At 36.8% G+C, this 25,679-nt stretch overlaps 1 protein-coding gene across 1 annotated transcript in view; it reads right to left on the bottom strand.

The window, feature by feature from the left end:
- The window catches only part of LOC120532397, a 319,948-nt gene that overhangs the window by 30,327 nt on the left and 263,942 nt on the right, over positions 1-25,679 (bottom strand). Inside the window, exons 9-10 of the mRNA XM_039758350.1 lie at positions 11,091-11,238; positions 607-741 (exon numbers count right to left, since the gene is read on the bottom strand). Of these exons, the coding sequence (XP_039614284.1) occupies positions 607-741; positions 11,091-11,238 (283 nt within the window). The remainder of the gene's footprint in view (positions 1-606; positions 742-11,090; positions 11,239-25,679) is intronic.

Below are 25,679 nucleotides of genomic sequence, written 5' to 3'. Positions count from 1 at the left end.
ATTTGATTATGTTGTCTAAGAGTCTGCTAAGGAAAGAAACATAAATGTAAAACACTTAACAGAACAGACAGTTGGTAAATCATTGGACTTAAAACCACAAGATCATCAGTTCAGTCCTGACATCGAATGTATTACGTGACCCAGGAGAGGTTGCAAAACCTGTAAACAACAGAAGATAAATACTGTACTATAACTAAGCTCCATTATGGCACCATTGGGGTGGTATCATTTATAGAAATCTGTTAATAGAAAATAAAATGCTTCGATTAGACAATAACTTAGAGGGTGAAAACAATAGAAATGTGACAACAAGGTTTCTGCACCATGCCACAAATTTTAGTCTTATAAATGTTACATTGTAATAGATAGATAGATAGATAGATAGATAGATAGATAGATAGATATTTAGATAGATAGATACTTTATTAATCCCAAGAAATTCACATTTTTTTTTTTTAGATAGAACCTGATTTGCAATGTCAGCAAAGCACAGGTTGCGAACAGCCACAATAATGCACTGCTGAAAACATAGGCCGTAGACACCATGATCATCAAGACTAGCTGTAATAAAAATGAACACTTTTTATTTGAATAGTGTTTGTTTACCTTCATTATTTGATGGCTTTAGGGCTTCCACTGCGTCCTGGATTTGTTCTGATCGATTTTTAAAAGCTGTTAGAAAGTCTCGAAGTGCAGATTCTGAAGTTGTTATTTTCAGACTAGAATATGACAAAAGTACATCTGTAAAAATAAAAGAGAAAGATGTGAACATTTTAATTCTACAGTTAACTGAAATATGATAACATCAACTGCACTGAAGAATGATAGTAACACAAGGGGCTACTTAGCTCTGTCTATCAGTCACTTACTGCTATGTACACAAAACAAGGCCTTAACTGTGGGAACACAAGAATATCTGAGGATTGTTGGGAGAAAGTAAAGAAATACTGTGAAATGTTAAAAAGGACTGGTAGTCAGACAAAGCAAAGGATCAAAAACCTGATATAAAAAAGTAGACTCGGTAACCAAGAAAAAAAAAGCAAGGCAAAAAATAAAATGAGTAAAATGAATTTGTTAGCAAAAACACAAACCCAGCATTAGGGCCTACTTGAAGAAAAGGCAGAAAAAAAACGAAATAATTAAAAGAAATTTGTTTAACGTGTATCCCTGACAGCTAATGAATACTGTGTCCATCGTGTATACACCATTACAAGGTCATAAGCGTAATGATCAAGGTCATATGACTTCAAAAGGCGTTGCGTATAAAAAGAAAATAAACTGTAAGCAAAAGTAAACTTTGTCAAAATTACAGCAAAATAAAAAATAAACCAGAGACATGGAATACTCATGTGAAATAACACTAACAATGCATTAATATAACATTAACAAATGCTCTGTTTGGTTGTAACAATTAGATAACCATTCTAACATTTCCAAGATGGATGAACTTTATTACAACAATCCTGAGGGAGTCCCACATAAGAACAGGTCAGTTCTCTATGCCAGGCCAAGTAAGGTTAGCAGAGATTTCAGTTTTAAAAACCAGGAAAATTTGCATAAGACAGTTAATAAAAGCATTAGTTTGCAACAATTAACATAAAGATAAATAGTATAATCCATAACACTCTAAATCTAAAGTTCCCAAAATAGTTAAATAGATTAAAAGTCTTTGGCAAACATCATTTAATATGAACTTCTTATACTGTATATAATACTACAGTTAAAAGTTTAAATGCCATAAGATCTCATCATCTCCATGGTAAATGTGCTGGAAACAAATGGTATAGAAAGTGCATGAAAGGCACACTCAAAACACTTTACAAACTCATGCATAAAAATTTTCTCTAACAATTCCTCCCTTTTTCTTATTTTTAGAACAACTAATTAAAGCTTTTAACACCATCACAGAAAGACAGCTATGCAAGAAAGTTAAGCTCCTCTTTTAAGTCTGCCCCCATATCTGCTAGTTTGTTCAATTGCTGATTCTCAAGTTTCATTCCCGGCCCACAATTTGTGAATTTCCCCTTGGGATTAAGTAAGTAAGTAAGTTACGTAAGTAAGTTACGTAAGTTACGTAAGTTACGTAAGTAAGTAAGTTAAGTAAGTAAGTAAGTAAGTAAGTAAGTAAGTAAGTAAGTAAGTAAGTAAGTAAGTAAGTAAGTAAGTAAGTAAGTAAAGTAAGTAAGTAAGTAAGTATCTATCTATCTATCTATCTATCTATCTATCTATCTATCTATCTATCTATCTATCTATCTATCTATCTATCTATCTATCTATCTATCTATCTATCTATCTATCTATCTATCTATCTATCTAATTGTTTAAGTCAGCTTGTTTAAGTCAGCAGCAAATATACAATTGCCAGAAACACAACAGAACAGTAATCGAAAGGAGAAAAATTAAACAACACAATTTGTTAAGTCAGTCCACTCCTGTGAGTGACCAATTTCCAGTCCAACCAGCTATGACTGAAAGCTTACTTAATTTCTCTTTCTTTCAATTTGTCCTGTTTCAATCTTGTCAGCTTTTAATTGTGTAGACATGTGTGTTGTAGTAGCATTAGTTACATTTTCTCTTGTATAAATCTCAGAAATGTGCTTCTGTAAACTTTTGCATTGTTTAGGATGTTCTTTTGCTAACAATTGCTGACCAATGCCAATGCAATACATTTTCCTAGGTTAACGTAACTGTTTAATTCCCCTCTATCCAATAGATACTAGTTATATTGGTTTTGCAAACTGTATGTGGTTTTGCTATTTTGTCTACAATTAGATCCGTCAATAGTACCATTCGTAGCAACACAGCCAGCTATATAGCATTTACTTCAAAATTTTAAAAACTCATCATATTATGTTGCCCATGACATTCTTCCCATATAATGTGTGTACAAGAATTACAAGGGAGAGGAATCCTTGTACAAACAAAATCAATCTTCCATCTATCACATACTCACATCCACAAAATTGCCCTGTTTATTTATCGAGCTCTGGTCTGTACTAGGTTCCCACCAGTGTTTTCCACCAAAGGCAGACAGTATCTCTGCTGGACAGTAGGTCTCATCTGCACCACTCTCACTGATGCAAGACTCCTGCCCCCCCCTTCAGGGACACATTGAGACTGCTAGGGTTGTGCCCATGCTTTTTATTCAGTTTAAACGTTTAAAACCTAAGCAAACCCACAAAGTCCCTGTTCTAAATTATTACCAAAATCACATGCAACATTTCTTTGGTTATTTTCTTGTCCATATGGCAAATGACCAGCCTTTTCACTGGAAATTGGGACAATCTCTTCATGTTTGTATCTTTTGAAAATGTATAAATGAATTTTCAGGATGTATTCTGAAGATCTATATTCAGATAAGAAGTGAGGAACTATAGAATGTGGCATAGATGGGAACTTTTTCTGTTTCAAGCATTAAATACAAAATTGAAATTTCTTTGTGACACATTTAGTGAAGACACACTTGGTGAAATGTGTGATGGAATGTACAGATACACTGATTGACTGAAAAGCCAGCCTGGACACTACCACAACATTTTAAAGAAGATGCCACCTCGATTTAATATAGTTGATTACCCCCCCAGCACACACACACACCAAATCAATGTCATTCCATCAGCAGCACCGTCGGCACTTTAAATGTAGTGAGAACTCAGTGCATCGCCTCCTCTGTCCATCCCTCCACTTGATTGCGTGTCTGCTACTCAGTCTGTGCAGCCGTGCGCTGAAAATCAATTTGGTTCTAGCTCAAAAATGTTTCCTGTTCTTTATCATTTGTAGATTTTGCTTAAAAGGATGAACTAGAAATGTCATTCAGTCTGTATGAGCTGCTGTTAAAAATGCTGCCCTTCCTGATGATAATGTGAAAATTTAAACTTGAATTGAACCTTGTAATCAGCAGGTTTCTGCCTACTGAATGAATTTAATTTGCTGCTGGAAAGAACTTTTGATTTAAGACTTATAGACTATTTGTTTGAAAGTGACAATTTAAATAATTAAGGTGAATCCAAGGATCAAGTAGAGAGCAGGGAAGAAAAAAGTTGTTCATCCATACATCCATTTCCTAAACCAATGAACCCATGTTTACAGCTGAAAGGGGCCAGCGCCTATCCTAGTTGTATTGGGCGTAAGGTAGGAAACAAACCTGGACAGAGGCGATTTACAATTAAAAATTTACCCAACAACTACCTCTTTGTCTACAAAAAATACTATTTTTTTTAAATTAATGAAATCTACATAAATAAAATCATAGTCTATTTGTTCAGGCAGAGTGGTGGCTGTGAGGCTAGTGATATGCGGAAGCAATCAGAAAGTTGCTGGTTCAAATCCTGTAAATGCCAGAAGTGACTCTATTCCATTGGGCCTTTGAACAAGGCCCCAAACCTGCAATTGCTTCGTCCTGGGTCTGATGTTAATCTGCATCCAGCACTGTAAGGGGGTCCTCCAATTTACAGGGAAATCTTAGGGGTTGGTGGCAGGATTTTCACTCCAGCCACCATTAAAAACCTCAAACTGTTCCATTGTGGTGGTGAGGTATCACCTGCTGCATTTGGGTCCAGGTGGTTCGGCATGTGGTGAGTGTGGCAACACACTATCAGTGCAGGCTCCCAACCTCTGTTTCATCCATCCATCATCCAACCCGCTATATCCTAACTACAGGGTCCCAGGGGTCTGCTGGAGCCAATCCCAGACAACACAGGGTGCAAGGCAGGAAACAAACTCCGGGCAGGGCGCCAGCCGACCACATCCCAACCTCTGTTTGTTCACCAATCATGCAATACTAAAAATTTTGGGGAATTGGGTAGAGGGACTGTAATGGAGGGGGTCAAGTGAAAAACCGGTGCTGATTCGGGGACTACAGTTCCCATTAGGTAACAGGAGTGCAACTGGGGCTTATGGGATTATCAGTGCGAACAGAGTTTTGTACCGGCCAAAGAGGCACAACACGTAAGACTGCAGTTACAGTTATGGTCTGAGTATGTCATTTTGTTTCATTGTGGGTAGTGTATTGCCAAATTGAATTTCTAAAAGAGTTTATCCCTGCTTCTTTTCATCTACCGTATACACTCATGTTTAAGTTCTCTCGCTTGATTTTATCATATAATCTCCAGTATTTTATAATGTCAGTTGTATAAGTCAAATGTGGAAAACTGACGCTATTGGTCCAAGAGATTATGATATGCTAATGCCCACCTGAGAGAGTAACCAAGGAGCACACTGTCTTTTTTTTTCCTATGTATTGTGCCCACGTGACCACACAGTAATACCCGAACTATTCCAAAGCGACATTTGCACCGTTTTGTCTTTTTTTGTATCTCACACCCTCATACACATTTATCGTATGAGCATCCTTTATCTAGAATGGAGCATTTGATCAGAAGAAAATATGAAGCTGGTTTTAAATTAAAAGTCATTCAAGTGGCGAAAGAAAATTGGTAACTGCGTTGCTATAACAAAATTCAATGAGTCTGAGAAACTGAAGCGAGACTGAAGGAAGCAAGAAGATGTAAAAAAAAAAAAAAAATGTGTTGTATTTTTGAAAAGGTGTATAAGTTGGGGTCTGATTTTATGATCGCTATTTGGGGTTTCAAGAACCGACTTATACATGAGTATATACGGTAGATCTTTTTCTAAGAAATATACAGGTACAAATGGGGTATATGATATTGTCAAACCCTTAAGGAGCAATGTTCCTTTCTCAAAAAACTTCTTAAAACTCAAAAAACACTTTTTAGTGAGTTTTGCATTTCCAAAACAAAGTTCAACATCAATTTTGTGAAACTTTATGCAGCTGGAAACTCACCACTATCTATTATTTTGTGATTTTTTTGCTCATAATAAAGCAGGTTTGGGTGGACAGATGGATGGATAGATCGATGAATATTATACAGTACATAGCCAACAGTGCAAGATTTTGGATGCTTGACAAGCCAGGGATGGCCTGCTCCGTGTTGATAAAACATGCTGTCACACACATGCACTTGAGTAAGGGCAGTTCCGAGGCATACCAGGATGGATTTCTCCCTTGTCTGCAGACCATTCACGGGAGATTCCACCTGGCTCTCTTGACGTCACTTCTATGACCGAGCCTATGGAAGGAGACCTTGCCGGCTCAGGCCCCTGTGATGTCATGTCCAGGCTCGAACCAATGGCTGAAGGCCTTCATGAGCCTGACCCCTATGATCTCACTTCCTGTCTTCCCCTTTAAAAGCCTGTACCTTTTCCCTATTCCCTCACTTCTGTTTTGGACTTGGTTTTGTGCACAGCAGTGCTGTATTTACTTGCTCAACTTTGCAGCCAGGAAATCAATTATACAGGTGGCTGCCCCAAACCTTTCCATGACTCTGAGTTGAGTTTCTGACAATGCAGATAAGAATTTTAATGCACTGTGTGGAAGTGACAATAACTCTGAAAACTGAAGACACTACAATTTTGACAAAAACAAAACATTATACTTTTGAAGGATCCAACACGATGATACATCTGCATATCATTACTAAGTACGTAAGAGACATGCTCAAGTTGTTGTTCAGAATATGGTAGAAAGAGAATGGCTGAGGACAGCTTTAGTAACTTTTACTGTTTAATGATAGCAGACATTTATTCAAGTCCATTTTAAAATGAGGTAGTTATAATTTTAGGCTTTCATGCCAATTTATCATTGTGATTTGTAGCAATCATAAATCAACACTAAATAATAAAGTTTAAACCATCTTCACTATGGACTTAGTGCTGGTGCTGCCTCCTGTAATAATATGGATACCTGAAGCAATGTCTGTGAAACACAATCCCCCAGCCCCTGATACTGTATATGCTTTCTGCAATCGAAAGATTCAATTATTCAACAAGCCATCCAGTTTAAAAATGTGGGATTTAACATCTACTTCTGGAACCACACTAAAGAAGGAAATACAAATAACTACCATTAATTCTTACAACCCCACAAGAAGTTATGGCAATTATAGAATAAATTAGACACAAAAAGAAAAAAAGTCTCAAATTATGACAGCAAACAAATTGATAGAGAGGTAGCAGAGATGGCGCATGTGATAATACCAGTTCAGCCAGCATTGACAAAAGGGTCAACTTTTCAAAAACACATATGTATTTGCTTTTGTTCCTTAACCCATTATAGAAATATACCCATTTACAATGCCAGGTACTTCGGCTAGTTAGAAATATAAAAATCAAATTATCTGGTTTCTCATATTGGCATTTTACAACATCCATCTATGTTATGAAACTGCTTTAATCATTACAGTATCTTGGGGAGCCCCCTTTTCCTAAAGCATTGATGGAAATCCAGAAACCATTCTTAGACTGGACACCAATCTGTCAACAGACACATTGAAATTCAGTCACAACAGGCCCACTGAGAGTTGCCAACTAACGTTGTCTTTAGAACACCAAAGTAAATGAGTGAAAATATTCAGGGGAAAGCTCAAAGAAACATATAGAGTCTACAAAAGGCACATAGAGTGCTAATGTAAAAGCACAAAGAACTGTACCACTATGCTGACCAATGATAAACCATTCAGCACATGAAGTGTAAAAAGTTAAATGTTAATGTAAACCACAAGCATTTAAAATAAGAGTGAGTGAACCTTTTATCATTACTGTTTTCACTCATTGTGATTGGGTGCCTGGCTTGTAAGAGTGCCAGGGATAAAGGCACTGCCATGGTAGCAGGTCATAACTGCAAGACATCTTGGTCCACCTGAAATCTTGCGGCCAGAAGGTCTTGTAACTTTGCTCCTCTCTCTCACTGGATGGAGGGTCAGTCATCCAAGGCACCCCTGGGTTTCGTGCCCTTTAGCATCAACAGGAAACAATACACATGATGAGCATTACAGGTTTCTACCCTGGTAACCTTCTTGTCTTGCTGTCCCTCTTCTTCTCATTTGTGCACTTAAGCCCTGACTAACAGTTTTCAGGGCTAACAAACCTATGGGGACCCCTACCTTTCCATACTATGAAATAAAAGATGTCACCTTTTGCTATTTTGGGATCACCATGGTAGTGCCCTTGCCCTGGGATCCTTCTGTTAGGCCAGGCATTCCCTCATACAGTCTACAACTGATTTATCACAAAAATGGATAATTAATGTATGATGTAATCTTCCAACCAATTAATAATTCATTTTAATTTATTTAATTTAATTTCAAAATATAATATTGCAAAAATACTTTAATGAGAATTATATTGGCATATTTTATTATTACAGGCAAGTGCATGACCAATGATTTATATTTTTCAACAAGATGCTTTTAATGAAATTGTGGTTTTCCATGAATACTATTAAAGCAGAGTTATTCAATTTTCATTTTATTTAAATTTTTTGTGGTAGTGCTTCATAACAAAGATTAATTTGGGATTAACAAAGAAGTTTTAGGCTACATTTAAGGAAATTTACTTTACTTTTCTCTAAGCATATTAACATATAGTATTATACTTATTGTATTAACACTAGCTGTGCTACCTGTCTAAGATCTGAAATCTAAATCTAAGCAATCTAAATCTAAATGTAATCTAAAATATAAATCTAAGTAATCAGTGTAGACCACAGCATTAACATTTTTTGTAATGCATGTAGTACGGTAATAAAATGCATTCCATTTGTCATTTAAACAGATGGAGCATCACAGATATCTGTAGTAATAAAATGCATTACTACAAATGTGTGCAATGCACCATCTGCTGGAATGGCAAATGCAATGAATATGCCTCTGTTACATGCCATTTAGTAAGGAATATGTAAAAGCAGTGTTAATGCATGTGATGCGTCATCTGCTGGAATGATGCATGCAATGCATTTTATTACTACAAATGTTTGTGATGTGCCATCTGTTGGATAGACTGAGACATGGCAATGGGATGGATACACAGATAGAGAACAACTTATCCTTTTATTAAGATGAACTTGTGAAACACATGGCCCTATGATCCTCAAATTAAACGAAAATAAAAACGGAGTTAAAGATAAAGAGCTGTTGATAATTCTTATGTTTTGTAAACAGTTACTTCTTTCAGTTCCTTTAGAAGCCCTAATGTATTTTGGAAACACATTCCTGTATTTTCAACATGAAAAAATAAAACTTGACATTGATGACATTGCTGATGCAGAAGTGGTCATTAAGGAAAACATCAATGTAAAGATGTAAAAGCAATGTATTCATATGGTTGGGATTCTCCACTATTTTACAATCTTCCTGTTTGTTGCTGTGCATTTCTGTGTCTGGGGCGTACCTGGGATTGTCTTGCATGTCTATGAGTCATCACCTAATTGACATGCTGCTTGATTGCTGTATATTCAGTATTACTTCTTGCTTGTAAATGTCTGCACCACAGAGAGTATTTTAACCCATTGTATCTGTGTGTGGTGTCTCACCAGCATAGCTGCTGATCAGAAAGCTCTACAGCGGGTTGTGTTGAGAGCACAGAGGACTGTCAGGGTGCAGCTTCCAGCCCTGGAGGACATTTATAGCACACACACTGCTTTAGGAACGCCACCAGCATCTGCATGGATCCCACTCACCCATGCCATAGTCTATTTGAACTTCTCCCATCTGGCAAACACTACAGAGCACTTTGCACTACAAGTATATATATATATATATATATATATATATATATATATATATATATATATATATATATATATAGTACCTATGTTTTCATAACGTACAGTATATTCGTATGTTTTATTGTACTATTTTTGTCATTTTATGGGAAGATAATTTTTTTTTTGTGGAGCAGTTGCACATTGAATCTCATTATACTGTGTACAATGACAATAAAGGAACTCAATTCAATTCAATTCATCTTGTCTACTTATTCTTTCTCATTCTTTATCCCTTAATCACCTTTTGCGATATGCTTGACAATTCTCTTGTTTTTTGTTTCTGCCATTATGTTGGCATTAAGAACCAGGTTAATACTATCTGATTTTTTTGAATTTCTAGAACATATCAAATCATAAGCTTTGAATTAAGACAGAGATGAAGGTTAATTTTATATACTGTATATAATATAGTCTGGTATACTGTGTAACAATGCTGCCATGCTTATAGGGATTAAATTAAACTGTGCAGTGATTGAAGCAGTGTCTATTTCCTCCTTAGATCTGACTCCAGGGGAGAGCTTGATGGCTAATGTTGGAGAATGGACTACTCAAAACGCAAGACTTCAGAGTGTAATACTGGCAGCTTTTGAGTTTTTGATTTTTTTTTGAAAGTGGATTTTCCCAGGTGGGACCCCACCTCTTTTGTGCTGAAAATGACAAAAGTGGGTGCAGGCCTCAACATTTCCTAAACCCTACTACTAATAACCAGATCTGGGACCCAAAAGTAGACTTGATTCCTAACTCAACAGGCAGGCTTCAACTGTCCAAAAATGAGGCTCAGACTTTTAAAGTTCGAAAGTATACTTTAAATGTCCAAAATCTAAAAGAATGTTCTTTAAAGAAGGAAACCATAAAACCTCTGTCTTAAATGACACAAAGAAGAATCATTACCAATGAAGAATTTATTCACAAAAAATGTAAAAAGAGAACAAAAATGGAAATTAGGCAAAATAGGGGCAAAAAGGATCTTCCTTAAAAGGTCCACCAAAGCAAACAAATCCATGAACAGTAGGAAAAATAAACAAAAAACAGAAAATAAAATACAATCCTCACATAAAGATCCTAACACTCCAACACTCAATGAACCTCTGAGGACCTCAACATCTCCACCCGAATATAAAGGTGGAGGGCTGACCCTCAGTACTGAAAACACGCTGCCCCAGCACACTGGAACTCTATTTTAGGGGACATGGCACAAAATCAAACATTTATATAACATGTAAAATAAAACATAAGAATACTCAGGACAGAAGCACATGCAAAATAAAGACATTTAAATAACAAGAAAATGAACCCAATAAATGAAACTACAGTATATTTGATCCATTCAACTTTAATTATTAAAATGGTTATTGGTGCATTGAAAACAGTACTTAAAGTACAAGACTAAAATGCTGTATAATAATAAACATTAGTACTAGAAAATAGAACAAGTATTTAATTCTGCATTTGCAGTTGAGAAACTGACCTTCTAATGGCGAACAAAGAGTCTCAGCTACATCTTTCTGAAAAGTCCTATAGGCCTTTCGAATGCCTTGGATTAGATCTTCAGTATATTTGATTTGGAAGCTGTACATGCTTCTGTGGAACTCGAGCTCAGCTTCTAATGCTTGCACCTTGGTTTTAAAACACAACACAAAGCAACAAGTTGTTAAATATAACTACTATCCAAAGAAACACTAAGAAAACAAATAAACACAAGTAATCTAAAACTTTTTTACACAAATATCTTTTAAAAGTAATCAAAATATACATGTTCAGCTTAGATAGATAGATAGATAGATAGATAGATAGATAGATAGATAGATAGATAGATAGATAGATAGATAGATAGATATGTAAGGCACTATATAATAGATAGATAGATAGATAGATAGATAGATAGATAGATAGATAGATAGATAGATAGATAGATAGATAGATAGATAGATAGATAGATAGATAGATAGATACTTTATTAATCCCAAGGGGAAATTCACATAATCCAGCAGCAGTATACTGATACAAAGAAACAATATTTAATTAAATAGTAATAAAAATGAAAAAACTAAAAATAAAAAAGCAGACAATAACTTTGAGTAATGTTAGCATTTACTCCCCCGGGTGGAATTGAAGAGTCGCATAGTGTGGGGGAGGAACGATCTCCTCAGTCTGTCAGTGGAGCAGGACGGTGACAGCAGTCTGTCGCTGAAGCTACTCCTCTGCCTGGAAATGACACTGTTCAATGGATGCAGTGGATTCTTCATGATTGAAGCTTGGGTGGTATGAGAGAGTTGTAGTTTACTAGCAAACTTATAGAGCAAATCCACAGAATTAGCTTGCTCAAGCTTACTATAAAACATACAATTTGTCCCTTTATAATTATAGTAAATCAACATAATCAGAATTTCAGGCTTTTATACTGAGTGGTCCCTAAAATGCAGCCTTTCACCCCAGTCTGCACTATAATCAATTAATCACAGATATTTTTACGGGTAATAATTATACATATAAAAGCCAACCTTTGTGAGAATATAGATTTTTTGGCAACTATTGTAGCACATTATTTCTAACATTTCAATGCATGTGGGATGCATTAGCGCTAATCGTTGAAGAACAACAGAATACAAATAAAAACAGAGTAACCTCCAGGCATTTTAAAGGAATTCTCCACCCAAAAATTATATTTTTATTATATGTTACTTGTCCCATGTAGTTTGTAATGACAGCCGAGAAAAAGTTTCAATCTCTTGTTTTCCTGGAGAATCAAGGTAACAAACTTTCTGATGGAATAGGTGTCTGCTGAGACCAATGCTAGACCACAGCAGGCAATATCAAAAATATCCATGAAAAAACCTCACAAGACTCATGTCACATGTCAATTCTTCTAGTTTGTTTTGTCTTTTTAGAGTAATACTGTATTTTACTCTACTTTCTCATTTTGTATTATTAATGTGTAGCCTTTGTCAGAATGCCTCAGATCTCACAGACTTATTACTGTTTATAAGGTATTGTACCATATAACTTCTCCCCCCCACCTTACATTCTACATTTATAACCTCAGGCAATTAGGTGTAGTAAAAGTCAAGCAGGAGTTAAGTTACACTTTAAATAATATATTATTGATAATATTCATAAATAATATCAATATGCAACATACAAGTGAAAATTGGCAACCATACAACCTGATAAAGGGTGATGTGTAGTTTTTGGCGGCAAACAGACTTGTAGTTACTTTAAATGTCTCTATTTAAGGCTTTAGTTTTGGCCAGCTATCTTCAGAACAGACCACATGCCTGTCTCAATATGGCTACAGAGTTGTGCTTCTCAGTGTGGTCTTTTTCATGGAAATGGTGTGAGAGATGCTCCTTCATGATAAGAAACAGCATACAGCAACATGTGGGGACTGGCAGGAACACTCAATAAAACTGAATAAAAAGAAAATCAAGTGACGGTGAGATACGAAGAAGGCAGCTTCGCCAGCGTTTGTGTGTCAGAACCCTTCGGGGGGCACGTTAGTATGCATCGTGGTACACTGCAGAGCTATAGCGCGTCTTTATGTGAAAACAGCCGTGTCAGATGGGGTTGTATGGATTGATTCTGAACGCGACTGAGAGAATGAAAAGTGAATTAAAAAAAAACAAAACAAAGCTAACCTTTACAAGGATCATACATTACACCGGCTGTTACAGACTGAAATCAAATGAATGCTTTTATTCTAAAATAGTAAGAATAAGAGCAGTTTACTTCTAAATTTATTATTTGCACGTCATGTTGTTACACTGTGGACCCTGAGCTTCGCAATTTCGTCTATCTGTATACTTGTATATGGTTGAGATGACAATAAAGTTCACTTTGAATTTGACAAAAGGATAGAAACGTCTTGTATATAGTAATAAATCTTTCATTATTATTATTATTTCATAGAGTTTCTTGTATTTTGTCTCAGGCTTCTTCAAAGTTTGTTTTTTTATCTCCACGTGGCTAATTATGCATGCATAAGGAGCACAACTCCTTCTCTTATACTAACGTGGAACTTGAAGATCGACCTGTACATTTGGTGACAAGCAAAGATAACACATTATTTATGCTGTACATGTTTCATAAAAATTTAATTTTGAAAACCTGTAGTATTTACTTATCTATTCAACCACTAAGTCCGACAGAATCTGCAATGCAAATGATCAGCATTATACACCCAGGGGATCCCACCCAGTGTTGGCTATCACAGCTCTGGGTGATGTTGTGCTGGCCTCGCAAAACATTATGGGGCACTGGGGAAAAATATGTCCTAAACTTGTCGAATTATCAGTAAATAATTTGACAAACAAGGGCAAACACAAACACAGCCAATTTGTTGTGAATAACGCTTTGGTGAAATTCACTGATCAACACTAAACATGAGTAACATAACATTTTTTTATGAACAACTGTACATTGTTCACTGTGGTGTAGCATTGGTCTCCATAGATTCTAATTCTCTCTGATAAGTTTCTTATCACTGTTCTCCATGAAAACATGAGATTAAACATTTTTCTCAGCCATTACTACAAACCATATGGGGTAAGTAACATAAAAAACACAGCATTTTGGATGGAGTAATCTTATAAAGTGGGGTACAGCTGGTCTACGGATATTATCAGATCAGTACATTATAATGTAATAGTAACATTGACTGAAATGTTTAAATGGAGCCCAGAGAAAACTGTACATATTTGGCTATGACAAGCAGCATAACAATGCACAAAATTATAATTATTGCAAAGCACAAGGGGACACTAAATGCAAAAAGAAGACACGGATCTGCTCTTTTACCTAAAAAATGGGAACTACATTTATTTAAAATAATTTATGTTCCATGTTTGTAAACCAGCATTTGTTAATTTTTGCTTGCCCTAATTTATCTTGTAAATTTTCCAAATTACAATGATACAAGCCCTGACCTTTTTAATTTTACACACTACAACATTCCTCCATTCCCTTTAATTCAATTCATGCTGTCATGGTTTCCTCAGCACCACTTTTTGGTTTTCTCTGGAAGTGTGAATTGCTACCTGCTGAGAGCATTTTTCTAGCAGCTTGAGAATGTCTCTTTATCCTCTTTCTACAAAGTCACTGATGTTTCTAAAAGCCCCAGATTCTGGTCATACCTCTCAAAGGATCATCCCTAAAAAGCCTAATTGAGGATTAATTCAACACTAGTGTTTAGTAATTGCAATCTGTGAACACGGTGTACTCGTGGTAAATCAATAAATCATTTTTCCCCATTAAAGATCTGCAATAGATAAACTGAGGTGGGGGTGACCAGCACTTTTAAAAAAGGTGAAATTTTTAAAAGGCATGCATGCAGTCAGTTTTTTTTTATATATCATATATAGAATCTTACAATTATGCCTTTGATGCACTAAACAATAATTCAAGCTAACTCCTAATATTAATGAAATAAATATCAAAGCAGAGTTTTTGTGTGCTGTGTATGGTTAAAGTTTAAAAACATACTCACTCTCAAATTTATTTCTTATACAAATTCTTTGATTATAGTAAGAATGCCTCCGAATTATTAGAATGTATTTATTGTGTGTTATCTATAACACCTCAATCTGTTTCACATTTGACAAAATTGATGTCTTTGGCGAAGAATCATTCAGGGCAACGCTTCTGGTATCTCTTAAGCGATCCTGCCTGATATGATAAGAGATGAGATATGAACTCGGCTCATTTGGATTACAAATCATCATCTCTGCCACTTTGCTAAAGGAAATGCCCATCATCCAGTGATATATTGGCTTCTTAGCATGATGGCACGTCTCTTCCACAGCAGTGAGCCTCTGTCAGCCTGCCTGCACACTGTCAGTTACACTTGTCTCAACCTCGGATGAGCCTCTAATGTAACTGGTAAGGAATCACTCAGGGCAACACTCTCAGTCTCTTTCAAGCCATCATCCCCAAAGATGACAAAAGTGATGGTGGGATTCCAAGGTGCCAACTTCTATCACTGCGCTGAAGGAAATCTCCATCAGCCAGTAGCAGACTTGGCTATTTGGCTATGATGACATGACTGTTGCATAGCAGTGAGCCTCACTCAGCATGTGCCTGTATCGTTGGTTAGAGTTGACTGTTGCTAAGTTTATATTATAATACCATATTAGATAAAGGATTAACAAACTACCCATCCATCAATTTATTTTGACCCTGCCTAATCCACTTCAGGGCTGGCAGCATAGGGTGCAAGGCTCAGGGGCGGCCTTAGGCATGTGCAAACTGTGCACCTGCACAGGGCCGCCAAACCAATATATATTGAATATAAAGCAGAAAGAGAAAATAAAGACACAGTTGACAGCTGAAGCTAGCTAGTGCAAGTGGGCGAGTCGTCTTATAAGTTAATGTTTCACCTAATTTTAATAAAGTATTAGTGTTAGCGCAATAGTCATTGTGAATATCTGGTCGGATAGGGGACAAAACATTCGCATACCCATTCTAAGCAAAATGAAGAGATTTCGAATACACGAATCTGGTTATTCGAAATGAAAGAGAAAGGCGGCTCACGAGGCTTTCATTGCGTCACAGAAAGGAGCAATACTGAACTTTATCATAAGTTAAACGCTTGTGTCATGAGCACGAGGCGGCTATGCAGTGTCCGCAATGGACGTGGCCATCCACTGTGCATAAGATACCATATTGACATGGGCGGGTGAAGGGGCCACCAATTTTTTCTCTGCCCAGGGCTGCCACGAGCCTACAGCTGCCCCCGCAAGGCTGAAAGTCTCCTGAGTGTGCCATCAGTTGACAAATGTATATCTTTATTTGGTATTTCTTCAGCATGAAAAACACTTTCCACTGACCACTTTCATCTCACTGATGATGTCACCAAAACAACAATGAAAATATGGTGGTGATCACACTGTGCGTTATCGTCATATGGATAAAAACAACCCCAAGATTCTTTAGTGTTAGTCCCAATGTGACAGTTTTGGTCTGATTTTTGATTTTTTACTTTGCCTTTAACTCCTTAATATTGTTTTGCCCTTTGATTTTGGTGGCCTAGCTATTTTTGAGACCTATTGAGTACATTGAGTACATGTACACACAAAACTGGGAGAATTTCAATAATTCAGTTAAAGCAGAAACTTGGTCTTTTAAAAACCTCTGTTTGCATGAACACATCCTCTTATGGAGTTTCCACTTGGCAAAATGCTCCAACATCATAAACTGTGTAAAAAAAGAGTTAAATGTCATCATTGGCGGCTGTGATTCCAAAAACAAGCAAGGAGCCTGTGTCTTTCAAGCATTGGGGGGAAAGTTGCTTTTAAAAGTAACTAAGTTATATTTCTCAATATTTACAAAGAAAAAAAGTTCATAAATATGTCAAATAGTTTCTTATTATAAAATGTAATGTGTTACAAAAAGTGCATTACCTTGGTGTTACTTTTTCTTCTTTTGTATGAAAAGCTGCACATTTAAATGGCCAGTATTTTTTATTAAATCCTAAATTTATACATGAACCTTCAACAAACTGACCTGAAACACATCCAATTGTGATGATTTTCTTGTGCTTTATAAAAATATTTAGTCCTTTATGTGCTGTGAAGTAAATAGTATCCATTCCCTTTAAACAATCTCGACCTAAGACGCTGAAACGTCCTGGTATGAACATTGGCCGCTAAAATAGATTAAAACTAAACTAACACTTTATGAATACAGTTCATGTTGCTAGACGGCATGCAGCACACTCTTTTCTGTTTGAATGTGCCAATCATTCCTCCAAAGGAGTAACATACTGGTATGTTTGCTATTTGCCTTATACCCAGTGCTGCTGGGATAACAATATCACAGTTATCTTTACTTCAGTACAATAAGTATTGAGTTAGGTTACTCGTTAAAGTAATTCAAGAATGTACCACGTGTTACTTTTAACGCATTTCCCTAACACTGCTCTGAAGATTGTGCCCGCTGAGTTTAGCACTGTATGTTCAACTTGTCAATATAAATATATCATTTTCTGAAATATCAAGACAGATTATGTCATCCAGGAGAAGGAATAATGCAACTGCCCAATAATCTAACTCTGGAAATTTACCTTTGTGGTAGCTTTTCTACCTGTGGCTGCTGGAAGAGTAAGCAAGGCTAGCACATTTGCAGGCTAACAGAGTGCAACAGAAATGTGCAGAGTACAAAATCCGTAACATTAACTTAGTTAAGGGTTTACATGACCAAATAACCAGCTTACTCGCAGAGACATCTGCGTGTGTTAACATAGTTTCTTAGAGGCAAATTATTGGATGTGTGAGTCTGTATTTTTATTTTCATGCTGTATGCATCGGAATTTCACCATGCGGTTAATACAGTGAATCTAATCTAATCTAATCTAATCCATCCATTTTCTAACCCGCTGAATCCGAACACAGGGTCACGGGGGTCTGCTGGAGCCAATCCCAGCCAACACAGGGCACAAGGCAGGAACCAATCCTGGGCAGGGTGCCAACCCACCGCAGGACACACACAAACACACCAATCACACACTAGGGCCAATTTAGAATCGCCAATCCACCTAACCTGCATGTTTTTGGATTGTGGGAGGAAACCGGAGCGCCCGGAGGAAACCCACGAGACACGGGAGAACATGCAAACCTCCACGCAGGGAGGACCCGGGAAGCGAACCCGGGTCTCCTAACTGCGAGGCAGCAGCGCTACCACTGCGCCACCGTGCCGCCCTCTAATCTAATCCTGATTTCTCAATCCAGATTACAGGTATACATTGTATTTTTGAAACCGTGTTTCTGTGAATAAAGTGCATGTAGACACACTCATTATGTCTCATAACAACAGTAAACAACAGACCCTCAAGTGACGAATCACTTTCACAGTTCTAATTGATATCCCATATATGAATACCCCAAAATTATACTACAAGAATTAACTATATATACTGCATGTACTTGTGATTTCTGACTTTGTAGGTCAAGGCATCTATGAACCAATCAAATCAGACCTTCTAATTTTTCTGTTTGTTCATGGTTAATACCTCATTCGGTGGGGGTCTATTTCTTTTTTAAGAAACAGTTGATGTTTTCGGAAGGCAAACAGAAGGAACTGGAGATGTAGGAAGTGTGTCAAGGTAAGCACTGAAGTGCAAAAAAAAAATAGTATGTACGGTCATGGTTAAAGGAAAAAAAGGACTAAGCTTAAAATGAGATTGTAAAACAGTCAAGAAAGGTGAATAATAAAGTGAATTAATCAGCTACATAAAGGGCCCAGAAGACTTTTTAAATAGAAAAGTCAATTAAGTCACAATAAGCACCAAGTGACAGCGGAGCATTACCATAATCAAGCAACGACAAGCAGGGAATGGGATTTCAGCTAAGTGCAAGCTTTAGGCTAATTTTTCTGTCTGTGAAGGTCTTCAAAAAAGATCTTTAAAGCCTACTTATTGTGAATGCTGTAAGAAAGAGAAACGTCAAAAAGGTTTGGGATGCAAAAGGCAATCGTGTTTGATGATGTTAAATATCAAAAAGTGTTCTGGAGACATGTGTGCTTTGCTCAGTGAGTTTGGTCAAAGAGATCTTCCTATTTGACGGAGAAAGTTCTCATATTTTTTCCTTGTGTAGCCTCCAGAAGAGATACACCAACCTAACATGTAGGACAATACATAAAGTATAAATACCATACATCTTCTATCGATGATCAGTTAGGTAGATGGTGAAACACGAAGGGGCCAATGTTCCAACTTTTTAATTCAAATGAACATAAAAGAATTGGATGTTCAAATCCCATACATCATTTAACACAGCTCTGGTATCAAAACAGATTTTTTAAACTTTTGCCTGAATTGTTATTTGCCAATGTAAGAACTGTCTGAAAAACAATTTTATTGGTTTTATTATCATGTTATCTAGTGCTTTGGATCTAAAAGCCATAGCATAAACTATGACTGAATATGCATTTAAATGAGATGTTTAGCTTTGAAAATAATTTGAACTGTAATACTGAAGTACTGCCAAATGTTAATTATCACAAGCTGGCAAACAAGCAGCTAAGTACAGTCTGTAGGTTGGAAACATATCTGTTTGTCTTTATTGCACTACAATACTAAGTGAAAAATGAGGAGAAACTCATCTATATATTCATTGTTCTGTAAGTGGGCAATTAAACACTCTGTTTTTTTGAGTAAGGATTATAACAAAGACATACAAATGTTCACAACTAAGCAGAGACCAATCAGTTCACATTGCTAAATTGATCAGCTACACTCAAAATATATCTTCCAATTAGTTTCTAACTAAAACACCTTCCACTTTGCTCTGAATTTGGAGTATTTACTGATTGAAAATGTGTTGCTCTGTTAAGACATCTTGAATACACTTCTTAAGCTTCTATTTAAGAAGTATCTAGATGAGATCTCGGGACAGTTCAACTCTTAGCTAAACAAATGAACCTGATAGACTAACGGCCTCCTGTTGTTTAGCAAATTTCTTAAGTTTTTTATTAATTTCGCTGCTTGAAATCTGAAGTTAAAGCCTGCATTAGAGTTCAACACATTTCTTCTGCTAGGACATGGGGGAAAGGTGATCGAACGTTTTCTCACAGGGAGAACCTCAGAAATGTGGAATACATCACAAAGCAGTGTAGCAAACAGTATTCATTTTGGGACATTTGAGTTGTTTTGTACACATTATGAGAACAAAAATGAATAAACTATATAGCCTATTGATGCTGAAATTATTCATATGCTCTGGCCAAGATTAATACATTACAGTATACTGATCTCACAGAGTAGATGACGCACGCACATAGCTACTTTGGTCTAACTAGTTATAAATATTTTGTTCGGTGCCTAGAACATCACACAATATTCAAAATCAAACTGATTAATGGCTTACAGGCAGAACATAATGCTCCAATGCCAAGTCTCTTCAAACTACTAGAAAAATCTTACAAGGTCATTGGTCTATTTTAAATTCCATCCAGGCAAACTGCTCAATTCTCAATTCTACCTGGGACAATTCATGTGTCATTTTGTATATGTTACTTTAATTAGCTGTTCTTAATTTGACCCATATTGGTATTTGTGCGTCAGTGGGTCCAGGGATGGCCATCCAGGTCTTATGCCAGTCACAAATACTCACTCTACCTGCTTTTTAATTCCAGATGGCTTCTTTGTAAGAGGATTGTTAATTTGCTGCAAAGTGGGTGCTAAAAAAACAGACCGGGGCCTCATTTATAAAGCTTACGTAGGCTCAAATGTAAGTACGCAACTTCCCACGCAAATGTCAAGATTTATAAAAGAAAATTTGATGAGGGAACACGCGTATATTTATGGCAACTCTGGCCCATGCATACACATTTCAGAGAAACTGGGAAATTACATCACCCTTGATGAAGCAGGGAAATGAAGCCAGATCAGCTAAATGACACATAATTTGCACACATAATAATTCACATCACCAAGCCGTGGGAGTGGATACCAGCTCAGCTGCTGGAACCTTACATCTTTCCCGTACCCTCAAAGCACAGAGGAAAGATGTTATGATGCCCTGCATGATGTTGCACTCTCAGGTGCAGAGCGCAACCAGATGCTCTTGAATGCAGGTGGCAGGGTATCAACGTGTCAGGATGAAGAGGCCGTTCTATCTGCCAATAAAGTTCTGTAGCATCATATGAGGTTGAATGGCATGCTCCATATATAAATGTTTCAGGGTGGCATTTGAGGTTGTTTCACACATGCATATTTACAAGATGATTGTGATTTATAAAGGGTAAATGGCATTGAAATGTGCCTACACCAGGTTTTATAAATCTGATATTTTTGGTGTATGGATTTGACTGTTTTTTGGTATGTGCATATTTTCACGCTCAAATGCATGCAAACTTTTATACAATTAGGTATTTGGACACTGACACAATTTTTATAATTTTGGCTTTATACGCCACCACAATGGATTTGATATAAAGTAATCATTACGAGACTGAAGTGTGGACTTTCAGCTTCAATTTAAGGGGTTCACTATAAATGTTGTATGAGCCGTTTAGAAATGACAGCCATTCTTCTGCATAGCCCTCCATTTCCAGGGGATCACAAGTATTAGGACATTTGACTGACAAGCTGTTCCAAAGCCAGGTGTGAGCAGGTCCCCCTACTAAGTACAAAAAAGGTCTGGAATTGATTATAAGCATGGAATTTGCATTTGGAAGTTGTCACTGTTAACTCTCAATATGAGGTCCAAGGAGCTGTCCGTGCAAGTAGGAAAAGGCCATCGTTAGGCAAAGAGAACAAAACAAACCCTTCAGAGAGGCAGCAAAAACACCAGGAGTGATCCAATGAAAATCTGGTATTTTCTATTTTCTCCCATGATGCCATATATTTTTCCTGTAAGGAAATGCTATTCAGAGTAATTTTGTTTGCAGTTCCATGGCAGTGCTACAGGCAGTATCAGAAGTCATCACTAAAGTGATGTTTGGTGTCATGGGGTGTAATGTTTGCTCCAAGGGGTCATTCCATCTTGTGGCTATAAAAAGACAAAATCATTTTTAAGTTTGTTCATGTTCTTCTTAAGATCCCTTTTTTATATATTATCTTTCTGTTTCTCTCAACTACAATTTTGGCTCAGGTTTTGGCTATGTTACTGACACTGGATTCATTATTTTGACGTTTTGTTTATCTCCTGGTCTTTCATTGTCGTGGCACAAGATTAACGCTGTTTAAAGTTTAAATTTGAAATCTCGGACAGAGATCTGAAGCATTGCGCTAAATTTTGTAGCGGAGTCTTCATGATGAGATGCTTGATGCCTCTTGTGAGACATTCCTTAGCAAAGGAGGAGTATGTTGTAACAATTCATGAGCAAACTGCTGAAACTATAAAATGGCAGTGTGATGCACTTGGGATTACTTAAAATAAAATAAAACAAAAAAAAACATACTTAAAATACTTACATTTACTTAAAATAACAAAAATATGAATATCGCTCTTAAACTAAAGAAATAACCTAAAACACACATATGGCTTTAAGAATATTCACATCAAATGAACAGAAAAAAGGTATTATAAAGCCCTATTTGGAGGAGATTAGTTTTACACCAGGAGATGGGGTAAGTTAATTATTGCAGGAGGACCTCTGAAATTTTTAAGTCCTATTAAGATGGGATTAGCTTTACAGCAGGAGGTGAGGTAAAGTTGATGCTTTAAAGTGGGTTGGCGCCCATCGGTACTTTGTACTGTTCTTGCCTTACGAGTACTGCTAATTAATGTATGCATACTGTCAGTTCACATCATATTAACAACCCTTGAATATAACAACACATCTGTTTACAACAAGGGGGGCACACCCCACTTTTCAATAAAAATTGTGGCCCCTTCGATTATTTATGCACATCAAGGAGTACTGCCAGTTCATTTTTTTCTACTCCAGGCAGTGACTAACATCATTATTTCCTCGAGGATCTCTGTACTTTTAGCCTCCCACCCCATATCACTCAAATAATGAAATTTTACTGACAGGTCTATTCACACAGCACTGTTATTTTTTAACTGACTTTTTATAGAAGGTGTCACACATACACACCTAAGGGTCGCCTTCCAGGCTCACTGGAGGTAAGCACTACCACTCTGGGACATGAGGGGGACTGTTGCTGAATGGTATTATCTCTTTTTATTATCACTGAGGGCAATTGACTCCACCCCTTCTGGTCTCTCTAATATAAAGCTGAGGTGCTCCTGGCAAATGCTGTCTCATTTTGCCAAGAATAGGCAGAAGAACAAAGCTCTTGCCTGAGTACTAAGCATTTTAAGAAAACACAGAGTCCTCTGTACTGAGAAATGAATGTGCTGTCCATAAAAAGTTACTGAGATGAGTGATTCGGACAGGACTAAAATTAAAGAAGTCATACAGTAATACAATAACTATTTTACCTCACATCCTGATGTAAAACTAATCCAATCCAAATAGGGCTTAAGACACAAAATGTTTTCCGTGTGATGTTGGAGGTTTACCAGTTCGTAACACCATAGTTTCTTCTGGCCTGACACCCAATGCTGCTGGGATAGACTCCACATCTTAGTGATCCTGAGCTGGACTGAGCAGATTTGAGAATGTAATGTCAGTAACAAATGTGTGACACTTGTGACGCCAAGTTGCTGAGTTAAGCAAACAGAACAAGTATGATAGTTCATTTGCCATTTAATTCATATGCTATTGTAAAAAAAAAAAACACATCTTATACAGACATAATGGGATGGGTTAAAATTGGACTGTCAATAACACAATGACTTGGCTTGTTTTCTTCACAAGATTAGAGTTAATGAAGAATGCCATGGATTTCGGGATCAAGCACGATCAATACTTCAAGCACTGTGTAAACACGTTTGAAAGGGTAGCCCATTATATTTTGTGTTTGGCAAGCCGTGGGCATTATGCTGTTGACGGAGTGAAAAATTCAGTCTTTATTCAGGTGAATACACTACAAAGCTTTTCCTTCAAATTGGAGCACATGAGACTTCTCTATCAAAACTGAGAAAAATATCTGTGAAACACATCTCAGGTTATTTTTGATTTCAATGGAGAATATGTGATGAGTCCACCAGAGGCTTGTTACTTAAGATCTGAAGTACGGTGTTTAACAAAATAGATCATTTGCTCAAACGCAATTGCTTCTTGCCCTTTATAAATAAAAGGATGTTGTGCAATGTAGAAAAATAAGCTTATGAATATGTTATATAAACAGAAAATTGATGCTCTGACCTAAGAGCTTCTTTAAAAATATGCAAAACGATAAAAACCCATAAGGAAAAATGACATTTTCTATCTTATTTTTGTAAATCTATGCAGGTTCAAAGGGCATTGCTTTCAGTTTATAACATGTATACATATCACATTTCTATCCTGTTTTCGGGTCACCTACTGATAGAGGATTTTCATTGTCTACCATGTTTTTATTGTTGTAGTAATTTAAGGCTATGAAATGTGTTTCTAAATGACAACTTACTCTTAACTGGCAATAAAACTGAGTTCCAAAGAAGGATAAAAAAACTCAAGTAACCCAAACAACTGCAAAGGAACATAGTCAAGAAGTATAAAAATTGTCATGTTCAGATAGTGAAAGTGGTGCTTAGTCTGTGAATAAACATTAATTATGGCAGCTTTAGAAAAACAAAATATCTTGGGATAACAAATAAGCCTGACACTCATGCAAACGAAATGCTGCATTTAATTAAAAGAAGATCTGGCAGGGTTTAAGTGAGGAGGCTTTTAATTTAATGTAGTCACTATTTAGCGTGAACATTCTTTTTGCCAAGATTTTCTCATTACTTTATATCATAAAGAAAAGATAGCATTAAAAACAGACATAAAAACACTTATTTGAATACAGATGAGCAGGAACCAGAGCCTATACTGGCAGCATCTGCCTTAAGGCAGGATGTGTGTCACCTGCAGGGCCCTCTCAAACACCCACCCACACTAACACTCACTTGGGATACAATTCAAATTTATATTAATTTTGACTTAACATCCTGCCTAAGGATTATTTTTGTCTCTTTCCTTTATTGCCAAGTTTTGCTTTCCCATAACTCTTAAAAGGGAAAAAGCAAGTACTGTATATATGATTGAATAGATGAATACAGAACACTCGTTTATTGTCTTGTCTGTAAAGGGGTTAAAATAATGTTTTTTTTACATAAACGGTGCACCACCGACATCAGGACAGCATGTTGCAGTTCATTAGGCAGGGGGACAGATGCCTTAAGAGCTCCAATATGACTTCTTGTACCTGGCAAGGAATGTAAATTGAGAGATGACCTTGGATAACAACTCCAATGTAGTGATGTAGTGGTATGGTTGATTTCACAGTACTTTACATTGAGGTGACAATCACATGGGATTATGGGCTGGGGATTGGTTGATGAAGGGATTTGGTATGGGAGCTGCCCATGAGGAAAGAGGGCCAAGTACTCCAAGCTGGCTGCAGAACGCAGGGAGCCTGGGTGGAGGCCCAGCACTTGCCCTGTTGAAGTAGTATGCAGTGGATTCGTGTCAATGTGCCGCCGGCTCAAAGGCATGGAGGTTACTGGAATGAAATGACAGACAG

The sequence above is a fragment of the Polypterus senegalus genome, chromosome 7 (assembly GCF_016835505.1).
Source record: "Polypterus senegalus isolate Bchr_013 chromosome 7, ASM1683550v1, whole genome shotgun sequence".
NCBI lineage: Eukaryota > Metazoa > Chordata > Cladistia > Polypteriformes > Polypteridae > Polypterus > Polypterus senegalus.
Note: the sequence above shows the minus strand (reverse complement) of the source record. Positions and strands in the feature narration are given on the sequence as shown.